This window comes from Mastigoproctus giganteus, chromosome 14 (assembly GCF_048544385.1).
Source record: "Mastigoproctus giganteus isolate SK-2022 chromosome 14, ASM4854438v1, whole genome shotgun sequence".
NCBI lineage: Eukaryota > Metazoa > Arthropoda > Arachnida > Uropygi > Thelyphonidae > Mastigoproctus > Mastigoproctus giganteus.
In genome coordinates, this window is record NC_143588.1 from 102,035,683 (window position 1) to 102,055,346 (window position 19,664).

At 34.9% G+C, this 19,664-nt stretch overlaps 1 protein-coding gene across 1 annotated transcript in view; it reads right to left on the reverse strand.

The window, feature by feature from the left end:
* Positions 1–19,664, reverse strand: part of LOC150075450 (uncharacterized) — a 286,845-nt gene that overhangs the window by 244,694 nt on the left and 22,487 nt on the right. Inside the window, exons 2-8 of the mRNA XM_090388490.1 lie at positions 18,782–18,802; positions 17,762–17,809; positions 15,527–15,678; positions 12,997–13,085; positions 4,571–4,721; positions 3,326–3,472; positions 2,951–3,105 (exon numbers count right to left, since the gene is read on the reverse strand). Coding sequence (XP_090244616.1) covers positions 2,951–3,105; positions 3,326–3,472; positions 4,571–4,721; positions 12,997–13,085; positions 15,527–15,678; positions 17,762–17,809; positions 18,782–18,802 — 763 coding nt within the window. The remainder of the gene's footprint in view (positions 1–2,950; positions 3,106–3,325; positions 3,473–4,570; positions 4,722–12,996; positions 13,086–15,526; positions 15,679–17,761; positions 17,810–18,781; positions 18,803–19,664) is intronic.

Consider the following 19,664-nt stretch of genomic DNA (forward strand, 5'->3'; position numbering starts at 1 on the left):
ACAATAAATCACATGAATATATTAAAATAATAAAAATATTATACATTAAAAGCAGTAAAACTGTACTACTCTAAAACTGAAGCTTTCGGCAGCATCTGCTGATATCTAGAGGCCCAATGTGGTTCATACCTTTCCCTCTAGTGCTTTAAGCAAAGAATTCTTTGCTACTTTTCTCTGCATTCTTAACCAAAAACTTTTCACAATCTGCCTTAGCTTGCCTTATCCCCATTAAATTACAGAACACATTTCCCCTAATTAAAACTCCCAACTCACAAATTTTCAGAAATGGAGCTATTTCAAAATTAGTTGTTTAGAACGTAACTTTAGGAACTTTGACTGTCAGCAAAGCAAGAAAAGGCACCTCAAAGATCGATTGAGAAATCATATAGGTGCAATATGTCACGCAAATTTCATTTTAGCTATTTACTAAACATGTTTTGCAATGATAACGGCATGTTTAGCAACTCCTGTTTAGCAATTACCATTGGGTATGAATATGAACAACAATGCTGACATTGGTTGGAAATCGTGCATATAGGTGGTAGATGACTCTCATCAACCGGTGCAATACCACCACTTTGCTTATTGGAGGCTTGAAGTGGTGAAACCCATGTTTAGTTTCTAGAGCAAAGTTTACGGCATCCCCCCCCCATACTTCTCCTTCAACCCATGCACGGTACTAAGTACTATAGGTTTTGATACCTTTCGTGTTTCGGGTTTTCATTAAAAAAAAAAATATACAATGTGAGAGAAATTTAATAGAAATGACTGAGAAAAATTCACCCTATCTTTGAATGAATCTCTCACACTGCGTTGCAAGAAAATTCAGTGGAGACCTGAAAATTGGGAGATAAAAGGAATGGCAAAAATGTCAATCATAAAGTTGCATGCAATCACGTGGATAATCCAATATATTCTGCTGATATATTAAGTGGCTTATCATTTGTAAGTTAATATAAGTTGCTTGTAGGAGGTTTTATTTTATCCACCAATTGTTAATCTTTTTTTGAACTGGTACAGCAAAACTTGTCTTCCTTGCACTGTATAGCCAATATTAATACTAATACATTCCAAAATGAGTCAAAAACCATATGTAAGATGAATATATGTTAAACATATATATTAATGTATATATATTAAATCCCTGAAAACTTTAGGACTGTATATTACAGACATCTCGATATTTTCAGATATGCCTTAACTTTAGCTTTACAGACAGCTGGCAACTACGGTGACACTGTAGCAACAAAGACGGCAATCACTGAAGAAGAGATTAAGAATTATTTAGGTGTATTTTCAATATATCGAAAACATAGAATTAGTACTTTTTGTACCAGAAATAATAATAAACAGATTTACAGAAATAATAAGCAGATTTACAACACCTACAGAGAGACGTGCTTTTATTTCTTCTTTGGATATTCATATAAATCCTGTGCAATATGCTGTTTAAAGAAAATATTAGTTTTTACTTCACTGTTGAATGTGAAACTTCTGAAATCAAATGTCTGCATACATACTACTTAGAGTTTTGACTGTGGAAGGCACACAATTTGAAAATTTATTGTAGATTCATTCTACAATAAAATATTTGAATCAAATTCTCCCCTAATATTAAACCTCAAATATCCGCAGCTCCATTTCTGTTAAGAATAGCATATATGTTAATATAACCTTTTTTAATTCCAAATGATTTGATTAATATAACCTAATTTTTTGCACTTCTAGGGCATCCTGAATGCGTGCATGTAAACGCTTATGAATACAATTTCAAAAGGATTATGCAGCAAACTTGCCACAAAATTTTTGTCAAGTTTCAATGGGAATATTCTGACATTCCTCATGCAAGAAAAATCTTTTAACACAACTTGTGAAGTCAGTCTCTGTGGTTTATTTCACACATGCTACTCCAATTCATCCCACAGATGAATAAGGATTGATTAAGATCAGTACTCTGAGCCAGCTATTCTAGTAGTAGCACATTCATTCTCCTCAAACCATACCTCATGCATTGCACTTTATACCACTTAGCACAGTCCAGCTGAAATGTATATACTCCTTCCCTGTAAAATTCCATCAGCATGGAAAGTGTAGCATTCTCTAGAATATATTTGTGGTATAAACTGCTGATTTTTAAACAGCAGTATATACCACAAAAAAGCATCCATGTGCCATCATACTTCTACACTGTACTTCATAGTTGGGATGATGGAAGCATTTTTTAGCTTCTACTAGACCCATGATCTTTATATGGAAACAGCATATCATGGTTGAATCATGGTTTATGCTGTTTCCCCTCAAATGGAACACTAGAAAATGAATTTACACTGCATCAATTCCAGTTTCTGCAAGCATGGCTCATTGGAGCTGTCACTAAGCATTGACTTTTGTGATGAGTTTTCACACTGCAGCTTGCATGAAACCATCTGATGAAATGCCCCGAATAGTAATCATGCCAATAATCTCTTCTGTATGCTCCTGGACCTCCTTAGTGATTTTACTGTTACTGCAGTGCTAATTTTGTTTCGCAACATGCCTGATTGTTCCAAGACCTCTTCCTGTCAAAATTTGTGGTTGGGAGGATGGAGAATACGTTGGGGCCGAATAGGTTGTCTTTTGGTTCATCCCATAGCACCAGTTCTGCTTACCAAAAGTGGCCCACTGGGCACTCACATCCTTTCATCCGGGCTTCGAGTCAAACAAGCTGAACTTCTCACCCATTTAAAGTTTGAGAATAGGTTGAGATCGTTTTGGCCCCAACCTATTCTCCTTCCCAATTCAATTTTTGCATCTCCTTTCATTTTCAAATTCTAATGCAACTTCAGCACTAACATATCACTAACAGACAATTACAGAATAAAAACAAAAGTAAGATTTTATACTTACTACAGTATATACATATATAATTAATTATTAACAGCACTTTAACTATTTCATGGAAGTTACCTACTGAATATTTGTCTGCACAGCTGTAATAGTATGTTGGGTAGATTCCAACATGATGGCATGTCTCTCCAGGCAAACTAATTTCTCCATTTTATCATTCTGTTTATTCCAGTAGAGATCACAATCAAATGTTGAGTTGATAACATGTTGGATAAAACTCTACCAAAACAAAAGAAAAAATACTCAGAGGACAGCATTTAATATTTAGCAACACATCCAGCATAAAAATTTACTAATATTTAACACTCAAGAAAATATTTTAACTGCATGTATAACTAAAATTCTAATAGCTGAAAGATTCAGATTTCAAGAAATTTTTAACTCAGATTTTCAGGAAGGGTTAAAATTTCAGGAAGGAAAAAAACAAAATTTGCCTTACCATATTCCAAAACAGCGACCATGGACTAAACTGCCAATCAGGACGGCTTGGAAAGGCACACTTTGACATGATTTTTTTAATCTTCACATGGTCTTCATTTTCTACAGTAGCTGTCCAAGGGCAAGTACCATGAACATCTGTATGAAGCTAATGAATATATTAGGTATTAAGGAATACATCTTGAAAATTATAAAAATAAATATGCTTAAATAATCTTGTAACCTCGAGAGTGAGAGAGAGAGAGAGAGGTGGGAAGCTTGAATGCAAAAAAAAACAAATAGTAGGAAATAGAAAGGCTATTAAGCTTTAATTAATCCCCCCCCCAAAGGATGCCACAGAAAAGCAGAAGAATATTCTAAAAGTTCTTTTTTCTTGGATTAAAAAATTATGGGTGACAAAGTGGAATAAAATAGAATTAAGCTAATAACTCAGAAAATGACACATTAGTAGCAGTTAAGCTCAGTAGTGTTTACTGTGAAACTTGGATATCTGTTACAAAAAAAAAAAAAATAAGCTATCAAATAAAGCTCAGAATGAGAAGGTGTTCCTTAACTCCTGGTCTAAAGTTGTTGCTGTTGTAGGATTTTAGGCACATCACCAACTTAGGTCATATTGTGTGATATATATGTCCGCAAATTGTGTGTGTTCTGTAGCCAATTTTGTTGTTTGCAGGACAAAAAACCAGAGTTTCTGAAAGAAAATACCATACTACCCTTGTCTGAGACCAACTAACTCAGCCACACTATGAAAAAGATGCAAAAAAATTCCCTGCATCTTTGATAGGATTCAAACTCAGTATTTTCCATGCAGTGTGAAGTGGACGGTGACTATACTAACTGTGCCACTCACGAGGGTCTGGTCCACAGACTAGCGACTAAAAAACATTGCTGTAGACCACATTTTAGTATGAGTATTTGCTAAAGGTCAGTCTACCAATCCTCATACAATATTGATAATATAGCCAATATAGAAATAAATAGAGCCATAAAAACTAAATTATACAGGCTGTATATATTATATAATTTTAATACAAGGAATAAAATTCTTCAAGGGCATACTAATTACAAGAATCAATTAGAAAAACAAAAGAAATTAAAAAGGTAATCTTGCATTTAAAGACAAAATTATGTAGAATTTTGCAAAGTGTGAAAATTAGTATAGACTAAAATAAACTTTAATGCTTTATTTTATATTGAAAAATGAATAAATATAAAAAATAAACAGTATCTGAACTTTTCAACTTACTTCTTCTAAGGCACCAGTTCTAACTGCTGATTTTTTTATTACAAATGCTGATAAAATTCCTCTTTTAATATTCAGCAAATAAACAGGATCTGCAGGATCGGAAATTATACTTTTGATATTGCCTTTACTCAGAGAAAATGCTACGGGATATCTAATAAAAATATATAACAGCTTCAATTAACTAAATATAAACATTGCTACATTCTATAAAATTAATAATCTTTATTACAAGCAGTGGTTAAACTACAAATTCCCGCCTCCCCCCCCCTGCAACAATGGCAGACCTAGCAGTATAGTAGTTTCATCACTTTTTTATAAGAACATGATTAACAAGTTTTAATCCAATGTATTTTTTGGAATGTTTATTCCAATAACAGCCATAATGGCCAGTAGCTTTATATTAAAATAAAAATTATATTCTGATATCAATAAGCCGACATACTGGAATCTCAAGTCTCTGGGATTCTAGTCTCTAGTGATGTAAATTTACAAATTAGTTAAAACTAACTAATTGTTTTTGGTAGACATAAAAATCACATTATATCTGCATAATTAAACTAACTGAAACCACTGAACTTTTGTGGTAGGGTGATTATTTTTTTTTTTTTGCTTATTAGATTAAAATTCATACTATTATAATTTTTTTTTTTTTTTTTTTTTTTGCAGGATATAAATACTATAGGTTTATCCTATAGAATTTTTATCCTGCAAAATGTTTATTATATAGGTTTCTTGCAATAACTTCAGTAGATTAATTTTAACTTCACCAGTGAAAAAAGTTTTGGCAACTGTTTAATTTCTGTAATACTTTGTTAATTTGTTTCTTCGTGTATACAAAGAATTTTGAGCTCCTAGGAACGATAAGTTTTTCGGAAAATTTTTCCGTCTTTTTCACTTAATTAACATATTAAATTGTCTTCAGTAAATAGCTTAATAGGCTTAGTCATGCTTATTAGCTTATTTTTAATGTTAGCAAGAGATTTTTCAACTTATAACTTAATATAAGTAGAACCTTTGTATCGGTGATTTTACATGAATATTGTATCTTGTAACTTATACTGTAGTGCAGGGTAGGACAATCACAGTGTTTCTATTGTTTTAATTGAAGTAAAAGAATCTCAACAGTTTGAATCATATAGGTTGGAATTAGTTAGATAATTTTATTACCTTTACAAACATTTTATTAACATTTTATTAAACATTTTATAATGTTACAAACATATAACATTATAGCATAATACATATAACATAAACACGACAGCATAATACATATAACATAAACATGACAGCATAATACATATAACATAAACATGACAGCATAATACATATAACATAAACATGACAGCATAATACATATAACATAAAATTAATAGGCTAGAATGTATTATCACTGCATAACTGGTGAATCAGAGTAGTGTTATTATTGCATTTAAGAGTTAGTTTAGTGTCGTATTTTCAATTATATTGAATTTAAATGGAAATCATGCCCCAAACTAGAGCAACAAAGCAATGGGCACAAAGCAGCAGGAGTGCTGTGGCTGGAGGAAGAACTAAAGTGGGTGATTCTCCTATGAACTATAGCCTAACGAAATGTGCTGTTTGTGATGGTCCTTTATGAGAGCTCGAAAAGTGATATTAGTATTAATAGTGGCATATGATGTGTTGTGATGGTTATGATGGTCCTTTATGAGAGCTTCAAGAGTAGTATTAGTATTAATAGTGCAAATGATGCAAGAAAGTTCTGCAAAGTGCAGTGTTTGGAGGCTAGGCACCTGAGAGGCGATATGATTAAAGTGTTTAAGGCTTTGAATGGACTGAGCATGCTCAATGCTGATGGAATTCTTCCTCTTGCTCAGACTACACACATGAAGGGGTTCAGACTGCTTAGACTACACACATGAGAAGGTTCTGCTTATTATTATTATCATTAACATATAGTGCAACAAAGCCACAGGCTTTTTCTGCATCAGAAAAAAAAGAAAAAAGAAAAAAAAAAGTAAATAAGAAAATACAAATCTGCAATTAGCAGGAAATGTTCTGACTCCCACAGACAGTGTCATATTCCTAGGAGTAATCCTTGATGTGAACCTTGCCTATATACAACAAATCTGGGGAATGAATTTGTGCAAAACACACAATAAAGGAAATACCTCGCAACTTACTTCAGTAGTGTGCTCTCCTATGCTATGCTGCACCTCCCACCAGCCTCAAAAAGCTATGGGGTCTTGAATTCTGGGTGCTGAAGTGGGCCAACTTGTGGTCACCAGATCTACACTACATCCAAATCTGCACTCTGCTCCAACCTTCAATACAGGTCCACAGTCCACAGAGTCCACTTGCTAAAAATAAAGACATTCCTTCATTTGTGCTCATCTAGGCATGATTATATGAACATCTGGAACACGGTTGGTTGCCATTTGCCAGGAAGATGCCTCTGCAGTAACCCTTCCTTGTGCTCAAGGCTGCAAAGTTTACAGAGTAAACTCTGCAGTAAGCATGATTATATGAACATATGGAATACAGCTGGTTGCCGTTTGCCAGGAAGATGTCTCCGCAGTACCCCCCTCCTTGTTCTCAAGGCTGCAGACTTCACAGAGTTTCAACAGACACTTCCCAACTGTGACTCTGAACATTCTCAACTCGCTCATTGTTGACATTGACCTATGATCTATTAACAAGTCATATCACAATGACATCTTGGCCGATCTTGCTGTATACAAAGGACAGTTGTGTAAGTGCTAGTCCTAGTATGCAGGTGTCATTTTATGTTTTGCTCAATTTGCAGTCTTGTTTGTTCTAATTACTATTAATTCTCTCTTCTGATATTTTTGTTTTTATCTTTATTGGTTATTTTATGTAACTTAACCTTGTAATGTAGCTTAACTTTATTTTTTGTTTGGTAACTTATATAGACATTGTATTGTTAGATTCCTCTGGTTAACTGTGTATGGAATCACAAATGTATGATTTAAGTTAATAAAGAACTTTATTATTATTGTTGTATATTATTATTATACAATTCCCTCTTCATATAGGTGACTATCCAGTTAACCTTTGAATTTCTTCAAACAGTCAGCCTCAACTAACTGTGGAAGCAACTTGTTCCAGTAATCAATGACTTGTTGGCTAAAAGAAAACTTCCCACAATCTAGTCTAAACCTCTTCCCTTGTAATTTGAATTTATAGCCCCTAGTTTTGGAACTCTTTATAACAGTAAAACTTCCACCTTCATTCATTTTACAAACCCCTCTTTTACTAGCCTTATAAACCTCAATCAGGTCCCCCTCTAAGGTGCCTGGCTGCATGCTCTGCAGCCCGCATAATCGGAGTCTTTCCTCATACAGATACCCTTTTGCCAATCTCACCAAGCGAGTTGCCAGTCTTTGACCCTTTCAAGAAGCTCAATGTCTTTTTTCAGATGAGGTCTCCATATATGAACGCAGTATTCCAAATGCAGTCTCATAATTGCCTTATACAGTGGGATTTACAGGATATTGTTCAATATGTAATAATATACTGATAGGACACCATGGGCTTTCCTGGCCACCTGTTTACGCTGCTCAGAAAACTTCATATCAGCCATCGTAATTCCCAGATGCCTTTATTGGTTATATTGGTTATTCCTCTACTGTTTTTAATTCAACCCCACCAAGTGTATAATTTATTTTGGTGTTGCTATTCTCCAAGTGTAAGATTTGGAATTTTTCTACATTAAAACACTTTTCTGACCATTCTTGAAGCCTGTTCAAGTCGTCCTGAAGGAGCACTGCTCATTAACTACTCTACCAATCTTTATGTTGTCTGCAAATTTTGACATCAAGCCTTATATTCCATCGTCAATGTCATTTATGAAAATCAGAAACAACAGTGGCCCAAGAACCAATCCACTTCTGACTTTATACCAATCTGAAGAATATCCATTAATCATGACTCTGTGACTTCTGCCCTACAGCAACCCATCTTAGAATTTTTCCAGTAATCCCAACATATTCCAATATTATACAGTAACCTCTCGTGAGGGTCTGTGTCAATCCTTGCTAAAATCCAAAAAAATTATGTCAAAATTGTTCCCTACATCCAGCTAATCAGTAACTGTGCCAAAATGGGGTCCTTGAGGTTGTCACAGACATTCTCTCAGATATGCCAGACAAGCTGCACTTGCTACCTGGGAGTCTAAAACACTGATGGAACTGATATTCGGGTGACACTCAAGTCAAGTGGACCCAGTTTCGGTGAAGTCCAGACGGTCTATGACAGCCAAATCCTCTGCTTGCACCTTCACGATGGTGAGACTGTTAGTAATCCTGGGTATAACCTTCATGCACAAGTACATAGTGGGTGAACACCCAGGTGTGAACCAACGTAAGCAGGGGTCGAGGTGTGACGCCCACACCACGCCACATGGAGGAACGCTGACCCTCTATGTTACCAGGCAGTACTAGGTGGTAGATGACTCTCATCAACCGGTGAAATACCACCACTTTGCTTATTGGAGGCTTGAAGTGGTGGAGCCCATGTTTAGTCTCTAGAGCTAAGTTCCAGTCAACCCTTCCCTATCTCTTCCATTATGCAGTATGATTGATGACTTTTGAGGTTATGATGAACATCGTGGCGAGATCCAATATTCCTTACATTTCGAGGGTACAGCTCTAAAACGGTGTTCGCAGGCCGGCCGCTAGTTAGTACACCAGACCGAACCTATTGGTAACTCTCTAGGAGGCTCCTGGATCAGCTAGTGTATAATCTTACTACCTCTACTCTGCCAGATAGTGACTGGAGGGAGTCCGAGTAGTGTGTATGCGGGGAGCATTGTTGAGGCCACGTTATGTCAAGGATCTGGGTATATTCTTACCATGTGTACACCATATCCAAAAATTTCATTACTTCATACAGCATGTCCCACCCACTTTTTCTTACCATTGAATACACCATGAATTGTCAAACTAATAGAGCAAGCTTATCTGCGAAAAGATCTAAACCTCCCAAGCACTTCCTAATTCATTTCACAAATATACGTGGTCTCAATTCTAATCTCAACGATGTCCATTTCCACTTGCAGTCTGCCAAACCCCATGGTGATTTTAATGTTCACAATTCCAGCTGGCTTCCATTTTCTAGTCACACCGACCCAGCAGGTCGAGATGCTGAGGATTTTGCAATTACTAATGACCTAGCACAGATTGTTCATTTACCTACAAGAATACCGGACAATCCTAATCATACAGCCAATACACTTGATCTTTTTCTCACAAACAACCCTTCTAAGTACACGTTCGAAGTGAGAGCTCCTTTAGGCACTTCAGATCACAACTTGGTGATTGTCTCTTCTCCAATGGAACCTTTATCTCATGGCTATTCCCAACCTAGTGTTGTTTGGCATTACAAGAATGCAAAATGTGATGACCTGTGAGACTTCTTTTCCTTGGTCGGATTACTGTTTCAAAACTTCTGATGTCAACGTTTGCTCAGATCGTGTCAGCGAAATTATTCTTGCAGGAATGGAATCCTTTATCCCACACTCCACTTTAAAATCTCGTCCTTTATCTAAACCTTGGTTTTCCAATAAATGTGCCAAGGCTGTTCAAGAGAAGAATGTTGCATATCGTAATTGGCTTGTTTCTAATTCTTCAGTGTCATTTTCTGCCTACACCAAAGCTCTCAAAAATTGTAAAGCAGTTATTAATCAGTCCAAACTAGAGTTTGAACAGGCTAAGAGTAGAAAACTTGCTTCTTGCCCTAATGGTAGCCGAGCATTCTGGTCTCTTGCCAAAGCTATTGGCCGCAACTTTTGCCCATCTCTGCTCCCACCTCTGTCCAAACCAGATGGTTTTGTTGTCACTTCAGCCAAGGATAAAGCTGACTTGCTAGCATCCCATTTTTCTTCCAGCTCATGTATTAATGATCTTGGTAAAACACCTCCCACCATTCCCAACGCACTCCATTCAATGCCTCCTGTGGTCTTTCGTCAAAAGAATATCAGAAGGATTTTGATGAATCTTGATGCTAAGAAAGTTCCAGGTCCTGATGGTATTTCTCCACTTGTTCTCAAAACCTGTGCTCCAGAACTTACTCCTATTCTTGTGCCGCCTTTTTTCACTTTCTTATTCCAAAGGTGTTTTTCTTTCTGCTTGGAAATTTGCTCATATTCAGCCAGTTCCTAAAAAGGGTGACAACTCTCTCCCATCCAATTATCGTCCCATTGCAATTACTTCTACTCTTTCTAAAGTAATGGAGAAATCAACATAACCGCCAACTCTTAAACTACCTAGAAACCTTCCGTCTGATCAACGATCGCCAGTATGGATTCCGTCAGTGTCGATCCACTGGTGATATTCTGGCTTATGTTACCCATTTATGGACTAATTCAATGGAAAGGTTTGGTGAAACACAAGTAGTTGCTCTTGACATCTCAAAGGCTTTTGATCGTGTTTGGCATAAAGGTATTCTAAACAAGCTTCCATCTTATGGTTTGCCAACTGTTTTTAGTAATTGGTTATCCAGTTTTCTCTCTGATCGCTCACTGAGGGTGATGGTAGATGGCTCTCTGTCTTCTAACTTCTCCACTAATGCCGGTGTCCCCCAAGGTTCAGTTCTTTCCCCCACTCTTTTCCTCTTGTAATATTAATGACCTTCTTCCATTGACTGGAAATCCTATCCATAGTTTTGCCGATGATAGCACATTGCATTCCACTTTCCATTTTGAGAAACCTTGTCCTGCTCAATCAGCTTCAACTTCTCAAAAATCTTCTACCAATTCCTTAAATGCCGATCTTCAGGTAATTCTCCAGTGGGGCAAAGACAACTTAGTTGATTTCAACCCTTCTAAAACTCAGTCTTGTCTTATATCTCGCAAAAAGGATTCTTCTGCTCCTATCCTTATCTTTAGTGACACTCCGATTTCTAGGCAATGGATACTTCCATGGGCACTGTTCTTCTGAACTGGCTTCTATAATTCCCGCTCTCTCTCTTTCAAAACAGTCCGAACACGTGTCGCCACCAGCCAACATACATTTACTGTCCAACTTCAAACCCACAGAACCAACTTTTCATCTTCCTCATTTATTCATTCAACTGCCATCTTCTGGAACAACCTTCCTTCATACGTATTTCCTGAAAATTACAATCTACAGAAGTTCAAGTCCAATGTCAACAAATATCTTCTTTCATCTTCTCAACCTCCAACCCAAGCACGGTACAAAGTACTATAGGTTCTAATACCTCTCGTGTTTGGGATTCGCATAAAAAAAAAAAAAAAAAAAAAAAAAAAAGCTTACCAGGTTAGTTAAATATGATTTTCCCTTAACACAGAATGCCATTTCTGTCTAAACGTGCCTGGATTATTGCCTCTGAGATTTCCCCTACCACTGAAGTCAGACTAATCACCTGTAGTTACTGACTTCAATCATAACTGCCTTTATGTATTGGCGGCGATACACTGGCACTTCTCCAATCCAAAGGAATCTCTCCTGAGTCCAATAATGCCCTAAAAATTAACCTCAATGATTCAATACACTCTCTGGCTGCTGCCCTCAAAATTACTGAATATATGCCACCAACTCCAGAAGCCTTACTTCCCTTTAGACTTGAGTTGCTTGAAACAAATCAGTTTATTTCCAGAAGAATCTGATCATGTCCAGGTGGAAGTTGAGTCTCTGTGGTGTGAGATGACCACCAGTAAAGAAAAGATGATGGTGGAAGTGTGTTATGCAAAAGCAAGTTACTAAGAAGAGGAAGACAGGAAAGCAAGTGCAACTGCCTTGTTATGCATGGCTTAAATTTACCTTCTCTTATCAAATGGAAATTATGATCCAGAAATAAGCAAAGCAGAATCAGATTTTTAAACCAATGGGATGTCTGTTATTTATTACAGCATGCCAGAGAACAAAAAAATAAAAAAGAGAGAGAGATTCAAAGAATGTAAAAGGAAAAGAGAATGTAAAAGGTAATAAGTACTAATCATTATCTTTAAGAGGAATGGTTCAGATGGTGCATACTACAAAACTTGATAACTTGAGAATGACCCAAACCTTGGGAATGACCTAATTGAGGTGCATAAAGTTCTGAAGGGAATTAGTAAAATGCATGAGGTTATATTTTTGCTGATAGGAGAGACAAGAAAAAGGGGTACAAATATAAAACTTATGGAACAATCAAAGACTGGATCTCATGAAGTTTAACTTGGGACAGCAAGTTTGGTACAGTTCAAAGAGGAACTGGTTGCATAAGAAAGCAAATCAAAGAGCAATGTATAATTAATATTACATTATTTTGGGAAGGGCAATAGTATAAAAATTCCATCAGTTCCAAATACTACATACTGTAAAAAAATAATATATATATATATATATATATATATATTATTTAAAAAATGTTTGTAAAAAATGCTACTTTAAATCACACTGAAAATCAATTTTTTTTTTTTTTACCGGGAAAGCTCAGATAAGTTTGAGTCATCAATCCATGCATGTTCATTATCAGGAGTTCCACCCAAAGCCGTTAGCTTACATTGGGACAGCTATAAAAACCAAAGGAATATTATATAACTGTTCATTTAGACAATAAAAAGAATAGAATAAAATGAATATTTATACTAATATTTACATTTCTATATTTTTCTTTAATTCTCAACAATATTCTTAACAGTTTTTAAGTTAAAAAATATCCTAATAATTCTGTAGAATAATGGAGAAGTTATGATGTTCAACATAAACAATAAGGAAAAAAAATGATAAAGGATGACAATAAGTTAATTTAAACTCTTAAATAACTATAATATCTGAAGGAAGGGATTGTATATATATATATATATATACATCAAACTAATAGTACAATTAACAGCAAAGGGATGGATTTTTTTTTTTTTATGAACATCTCAAACACGAAAGGTAATAAAACCAATAGTACTTAGCACCATGCATAGGTTGAAGGCTGAGATGACAAAAAAAATACTTGTTGATATTAGGCTTGAATTTCTGTAGATTTTAATTTTCAGGAAATGCATAAGAGGGAAGGTTATTCCAGAAAGTAGAAGCTGAAAGAATAAATGAGGAAGAGGAAAAGTTGGTTCTTGAGTTTGGTGTATATTGACAGGTTGCAGGACTTGAATGGCTTGGAAGAGAGTGGGGGAATTACAGATGATAATTCAGAAGAACAGTAGCCATCGACATATCTACAGAAAAGGCATGCAGCAGCAACTGAATGTCTAGGAGGCAGAGAGTGGACAGAATACAGCTGAAGAGCTTGAGAGAGGTTTTTTTTTGGGGGGGGGGATTACCCCAGATGTGGGAACAATATTGTATGGTAGGGCAGATTTGTACAGAGTGAATAGTTATATAGAAAAAAATAATGCCAAGAGCAAAAAAGAAAAATTTTTTGATTCAGAGGAAGCAATATTTGTGATGTGCTTATGCCAAGATAGATTGGAAGCCAGGGTAATCCCCAACGAAATATGTGGCTCTCTCTGAAATATGACACTGTAAATGTGAGTGTCATCAATGATGAGAATAATAGTAGTCATTTTTTTTTATGAGAAATAAGACAGGATTGTTTTAGAAGGAGTGAAATTAACTAAGTTTTCTTCACCACATTGCAGAATTACTGGAGATCAGCATTTAAGGATTTGATGGTGGTGGTTATGTGAAAAGATCAAGCTGTTTGTGCAGGGCAAAAATTCTCAAACTGGAAGATTGAATATAGTGTGCTATCATCAGCACAATTATGGATAAGATTTATAGTCAATGGAAGAATTTCAGTGACAGGTGAGATTCTTAGTGCACATTCAGCAGGTGAGAGGTTGGCTGCATTTGCCTAGTATTTAAAGCCTAGTATTATTCAAGTCTTTAATGAATGGAAAAATTCCAAGAAAAAATCCATGAAGAGATGCAACTACAACTGAAAATATAAAATGATGGAGCAAAGTGCTGTGGAGCACATTAATCACACTTCATAATCTTCTTCATGTCTGGAACTTGTCAAGTGTGATCATCACCAAATGAAAGATCAATTAACCACTGCATTTAATGTGGGCACATCACAAAAAGCAGCAATATCCCTGCCATTCCAAGAGTCCTATAAAGAATACATTACAAGAGTAAGACATCTTCACAGAAGCCAATGATTTCAGACACCAACTGGAAAATATGGCTGTGCTGTTTCCAGGAACAAAAAGGATAGATACAGGATGAATGGAAGCAAGTCATGTGGTCCAACAAGACCTGATTTATGCTTTTCAGCACCAATGGAAGAGTGCAATAGAAGAAACCAAATAATAACAACAAAATTATCTTGTATGGTGATAGTACTAGAGAAAGTGTAATGGCATGGGACTTATTTTCCTGGCATACCCTTGGCTCATCTCCCAGAGCAAAGCACCATGAATACCAGAGTATACCTGAACATTAATGTAGAACCAAACACTCCCAGAAATGTGTATATTTAACTCAATGAGAAGAGGTCCACAGTGCCAAACATGAAAAAGAGTGACCTGAGAAACATGAGGAAGACTTAAAGTACCTGCTTTGGCCAACAATTTAATCTTCAGATCTCAATCCCATTGGGCATTTGTGATATGAACTGGAAAGGTGCATTCATTAGAAAAACATATCATTCCAGGAACTGAGGACAGTTTTTTTACATAATGGTCCAAATATTTCTTGTGTTATTTTACGCCTGTTGACCATTTCATATTGGTCAGAGCCATGATTTGGGCTAATACACTATTAGCTTATGGTCCTAATAAAGTGGCCAGATAATCTTGGTTTCCTTATATAATTTTGCCTTTAATAATACTAATATTAAACAAACTTCAAAATTTAAAGGATTTTTATCCTTACTATCTTGTGTTTTCTTTGTGTCCCCACCCTCAAGGAATTCACTTTTGGGAATTCAAGATGAGAACAAATGGGAACAAATCAATACATTTTCTTCTATATCATATTACATGTTTCTAAATCTCACCTCCATTATATATACACAACTTCTTTTGTGAGCAATTCTGACATCACAACTGATAATCATCTTAGTGATATCATTAGAAGTTCCCACAGCTGCTCCTTCTGCAACTGACCTATAGCGATACCTGTATTCTGATCCTTCCTGAAGAATAGATTCTAGTGGTGGAAAAAAAAAAAATTAAATGAAATTTAAGCTGAAATATCATCTGATATTTAAATTTAATACATGTAATTTAATACACAAATACTACCTCTAAGTAACACAAAGTATAAATTTTTATTAAAAAACAATAAATAATATCACCAGTATAAAATATAAAAAAAAACATTATAATAATCTAAGATATGCAGAGTAATTTTCTATTAATTCAAAACACCTTCCCAATTTGAAAAATTTATTGTGACATAATCAATAAAGATAAAATGAAAGGAAAGTTATCATTTAGAAAGACAAAATTCAAAAAGAATTTTTTCATGCTAATTAAGTTCAACTGCTTCCTCCTATGATGGATGTTGAATACACAGTCTTAAATTTTTCTCAAACTGGGAGAGCATTTTATGTACTTTCATTTTGTACAACAAGAATTTTGTATTAAATTTAAAAAAGATCCATCATGTAGGCATTTAATTTCATGCTTTGAAGGGGTTTGAAGGGGTGAATAGAAAAGTAATGAGACTACCCATACTATGTGGTATTTGAGACATCCTTAAGTATGGGAATGGTTTCTTTTTCTAGAAAATGGCCAGAATCATATTGTGTAAGGTCAGAACTACAGGGTAAGCTGGTCTGCATTCCACGATCCACCAACGGACAACAGCACTTTTTTCACCAGACATGCCATATGCAGCCATAGCCATGCATTTTTTTGAGGCAAAAACCACTGTTTAAGCACACATTAATTGCAAGAAGGGGTTTTTAATCCACGTCACAACTTTTAAGAATCATTTTCTTCTGATTTTATTGAAGAAAAACCAGATATTTTTGTAAAGCAACGTTCACTAGCAGCTGACTAATTCAGCCATAGCAAAAAGAAAGCCCAAAAAAATGTCTCTGCCTTCTCCAATCCAGATTGATTCAATCCTGTAATTTTTCAATTAAGATCCTATTTCAAGTTGGCAGCAAACATGTTAAGAGCCAAAAAGCAATATCAGCATCACTTTTCTAGATAAACCTGCTATGAGAAATTCCTTCAATGGAGGTAAGTTTGTGTTCCCAAACATTATAGCAGTTATGAATAATTAAAGAAAAAAATCTGTGTATTTTTTTTTTTATTTATTTATTTTTTTTAACAAAAGCCACATATTGCTGGCAGGCTTTCAAGAGTTTTCATTTTTGGTCATCACTGAGGTGGAGAACCTATTTAGCACACACTTTACTTACGTTTAACCTCATTGTCATATTGTGAACCCTTTCCATGGTAAATTTAAACTGAGGACAAATCCTGTAATGCTAATCTCCTGCCCTTGTTCAGCAATTAATCAGCTTTCTGAATAGCACATCTGTAATGGAAGTGCTTGGCCTCCCACTCTGAGCATCTACAACCATGATTTTCTCTACTTTAAAAATGCTTCCATTACATGAATACTGTTTCTCTGCTCACTGCTGTCCCCACAGGTTTTCTGTAACATCTCTAATGTCTCTTGAATACTTTTCTTGAGCTTTCAACAAAATTCTATTTCTCTTAAAATGTATGATTTTTTTTTTTTTTTTTTTTTTTGGTAGTTGTTGGCGCATCGGCTTCTGTGGCCATATTGCACCTCCCAAGGTTTTTGCAGTACTTTGATCCAAGCCCGAGGCGGGAATCGAACCCGCGACCTTTGGGTTGCCGTGCAGGTACTTTACCCACTCGGCTAGCCCGGTCGGCTTAAAATGTATGAAAAAAAGATTTCATAAAACAGCTACAAAACACAAGTGCTGTTGCACTACTGTCTCACAAAATGTAATGCATACATTTTATCAATCAAGACTATCACTGGTGAGCAGTGATGCATCTTTCTTACTTTTCAAACACCCCCTCATAAAACTGAATTCTCAATAATGCATTTGAAGATATGGACAGATAGACAGGCATGCTGAAAAACTGTTTTACTGCATCTTAAAAACTCATCTAAACTAGAACCTACTTACATATCTTCTTAAAGCAAAATGTTATTTTTTTTTCAAAGGTTAAAAATTATATATTTCTACTAAAAACTATTTCGTCCAATTTCTATTAATTGCAGAAAGAATGTTGCTTACCATCACCATGAGGTGTGCAATCTTCCTCTGCCTTTTCCCAGGAGAAACCTGAGAGAAAATGAAAAAAATAAAAAAAAGATATATACACACTACACACACACAACACATATAATATGTATATAAATACATATTTATTACCATTATGGAAAAACCCATTAGTTTCTAAATTAGATTAATGAAATTATATAAATATGTATATAAAACCTAATTACCATCTTTATACATTGATAAATACTTCAACAGGGTCATTTCCACTAATTAAAAAGTAATTATTCTGACAAAGTATTACAGCTTATATGAAATATGTGCAGTATTTCCATCACTACAGAGTCAAACAATAGTTGGTAGTGCAAAATGCTAAACAGTATTTGGTGTTTGTCAGTATTATGCTATATTTTTGAGCTGAAGATTGACAAACTCCATACTATTATTCAAACTTGCTGTTACTGATATCTCTGGTATTGTCCTAACACTTTTACAGCTGTTCCTGTTTTGCATATCACTGATTGTTTTCATTTATATCAGAGTAGTAACTGAATATGTCTGAGAGATCCTACGATGGTGAGTCATATGTACAGTGGGATGACAAATTTATATTAACTAAGTCAAAAATATCTAATTAACATGGAACATAAATGACTTATTTTTGTACGAAGTCCTTCATTAGCAAAATATACTATAGGTGATATTTAACTCTCATTCCCATATTGGTTTTATGCAGCATATCAATTTAATAGTTGGGTATATTGCTAGAATATACTGCTTATCCTATTTACATCTTAAAAATATTTATTGAAATATTTATTATTATAAAATATATTAAAATTATATTAAATATAAATATATTTAAAATATATTTAATATATGTAAATATTTAATATAATTTTTATATAAATTTAATGTTTAATATAAAATATATTACAAATTAAAATACATTATAAACTAAATTATAATTATATGAAATATTTAAAATTAAAAATCAATATAAATCTATAAAAATGCAGGTCTATATACACTTACCATGTTCTGCATCATCTGCCCCTAAAAATAATAAAGAGAGTATAAAAATTCTGTTTTCAACATGACACTTTAAGACATACTTCACACTAAAATATATATATATACACATACACACAGCATACACTTCTTTGTAATATAAAAATTACACTACTTTAGCAGCACACAAACACAGGGTTATCCAATTAAAATGCAACCAGTTTGTTTGAGTATGGTACCAACTAATTCGTGATGACTGTTATCCATTCATCAGCAGTACCTTGCATTTATCACTGCTAAACCTCAATTGACATCTCTCAAACCATTTTCCTAATTTTTCTAGGTCTTCTTGCAGTATTACATCTTGATTCCTGCTATTAACCACCCAGCCAACATTTGCATCATCTGTAAACTTAAACAATAAGTTTGATAGGCCACCATTTGTCAATGTTAAACTTCAGTTGCCACCTCTCAGCCCATTTGCTCAACTTTTATAAATCCTGCTGCAGCAGCGTACTGTCATAAGTGTCATTAACAACCTGCAAACATTCGTATTGTCTGCAAACTTGGACATTAAGCTTGATATACCATCATCATATGTATATAATGTCAGAATTATTTTTTGCATTCAGTTCCTTTGTTACTGTATCAGTAACTAATCAGGACCAATCAGACAAGATTTCCTCTTAACATATCCATGCTGCGATCTCCATATAACTGCAGTCTGTCAAGATTATCGAGCAATATTTCTTTAACCATTGGCTCCATTATTTTTCCATAGGTCTGTAATTACTCATTTTGCCCTTTGATCTCCCTTTTGCAAATAGGAAAGAATAGGAGAGACATTTGCACATCTCCAAACTATTGGGACCTCCCCTGAATCTAAGAATGCTTTCATAATTATGGC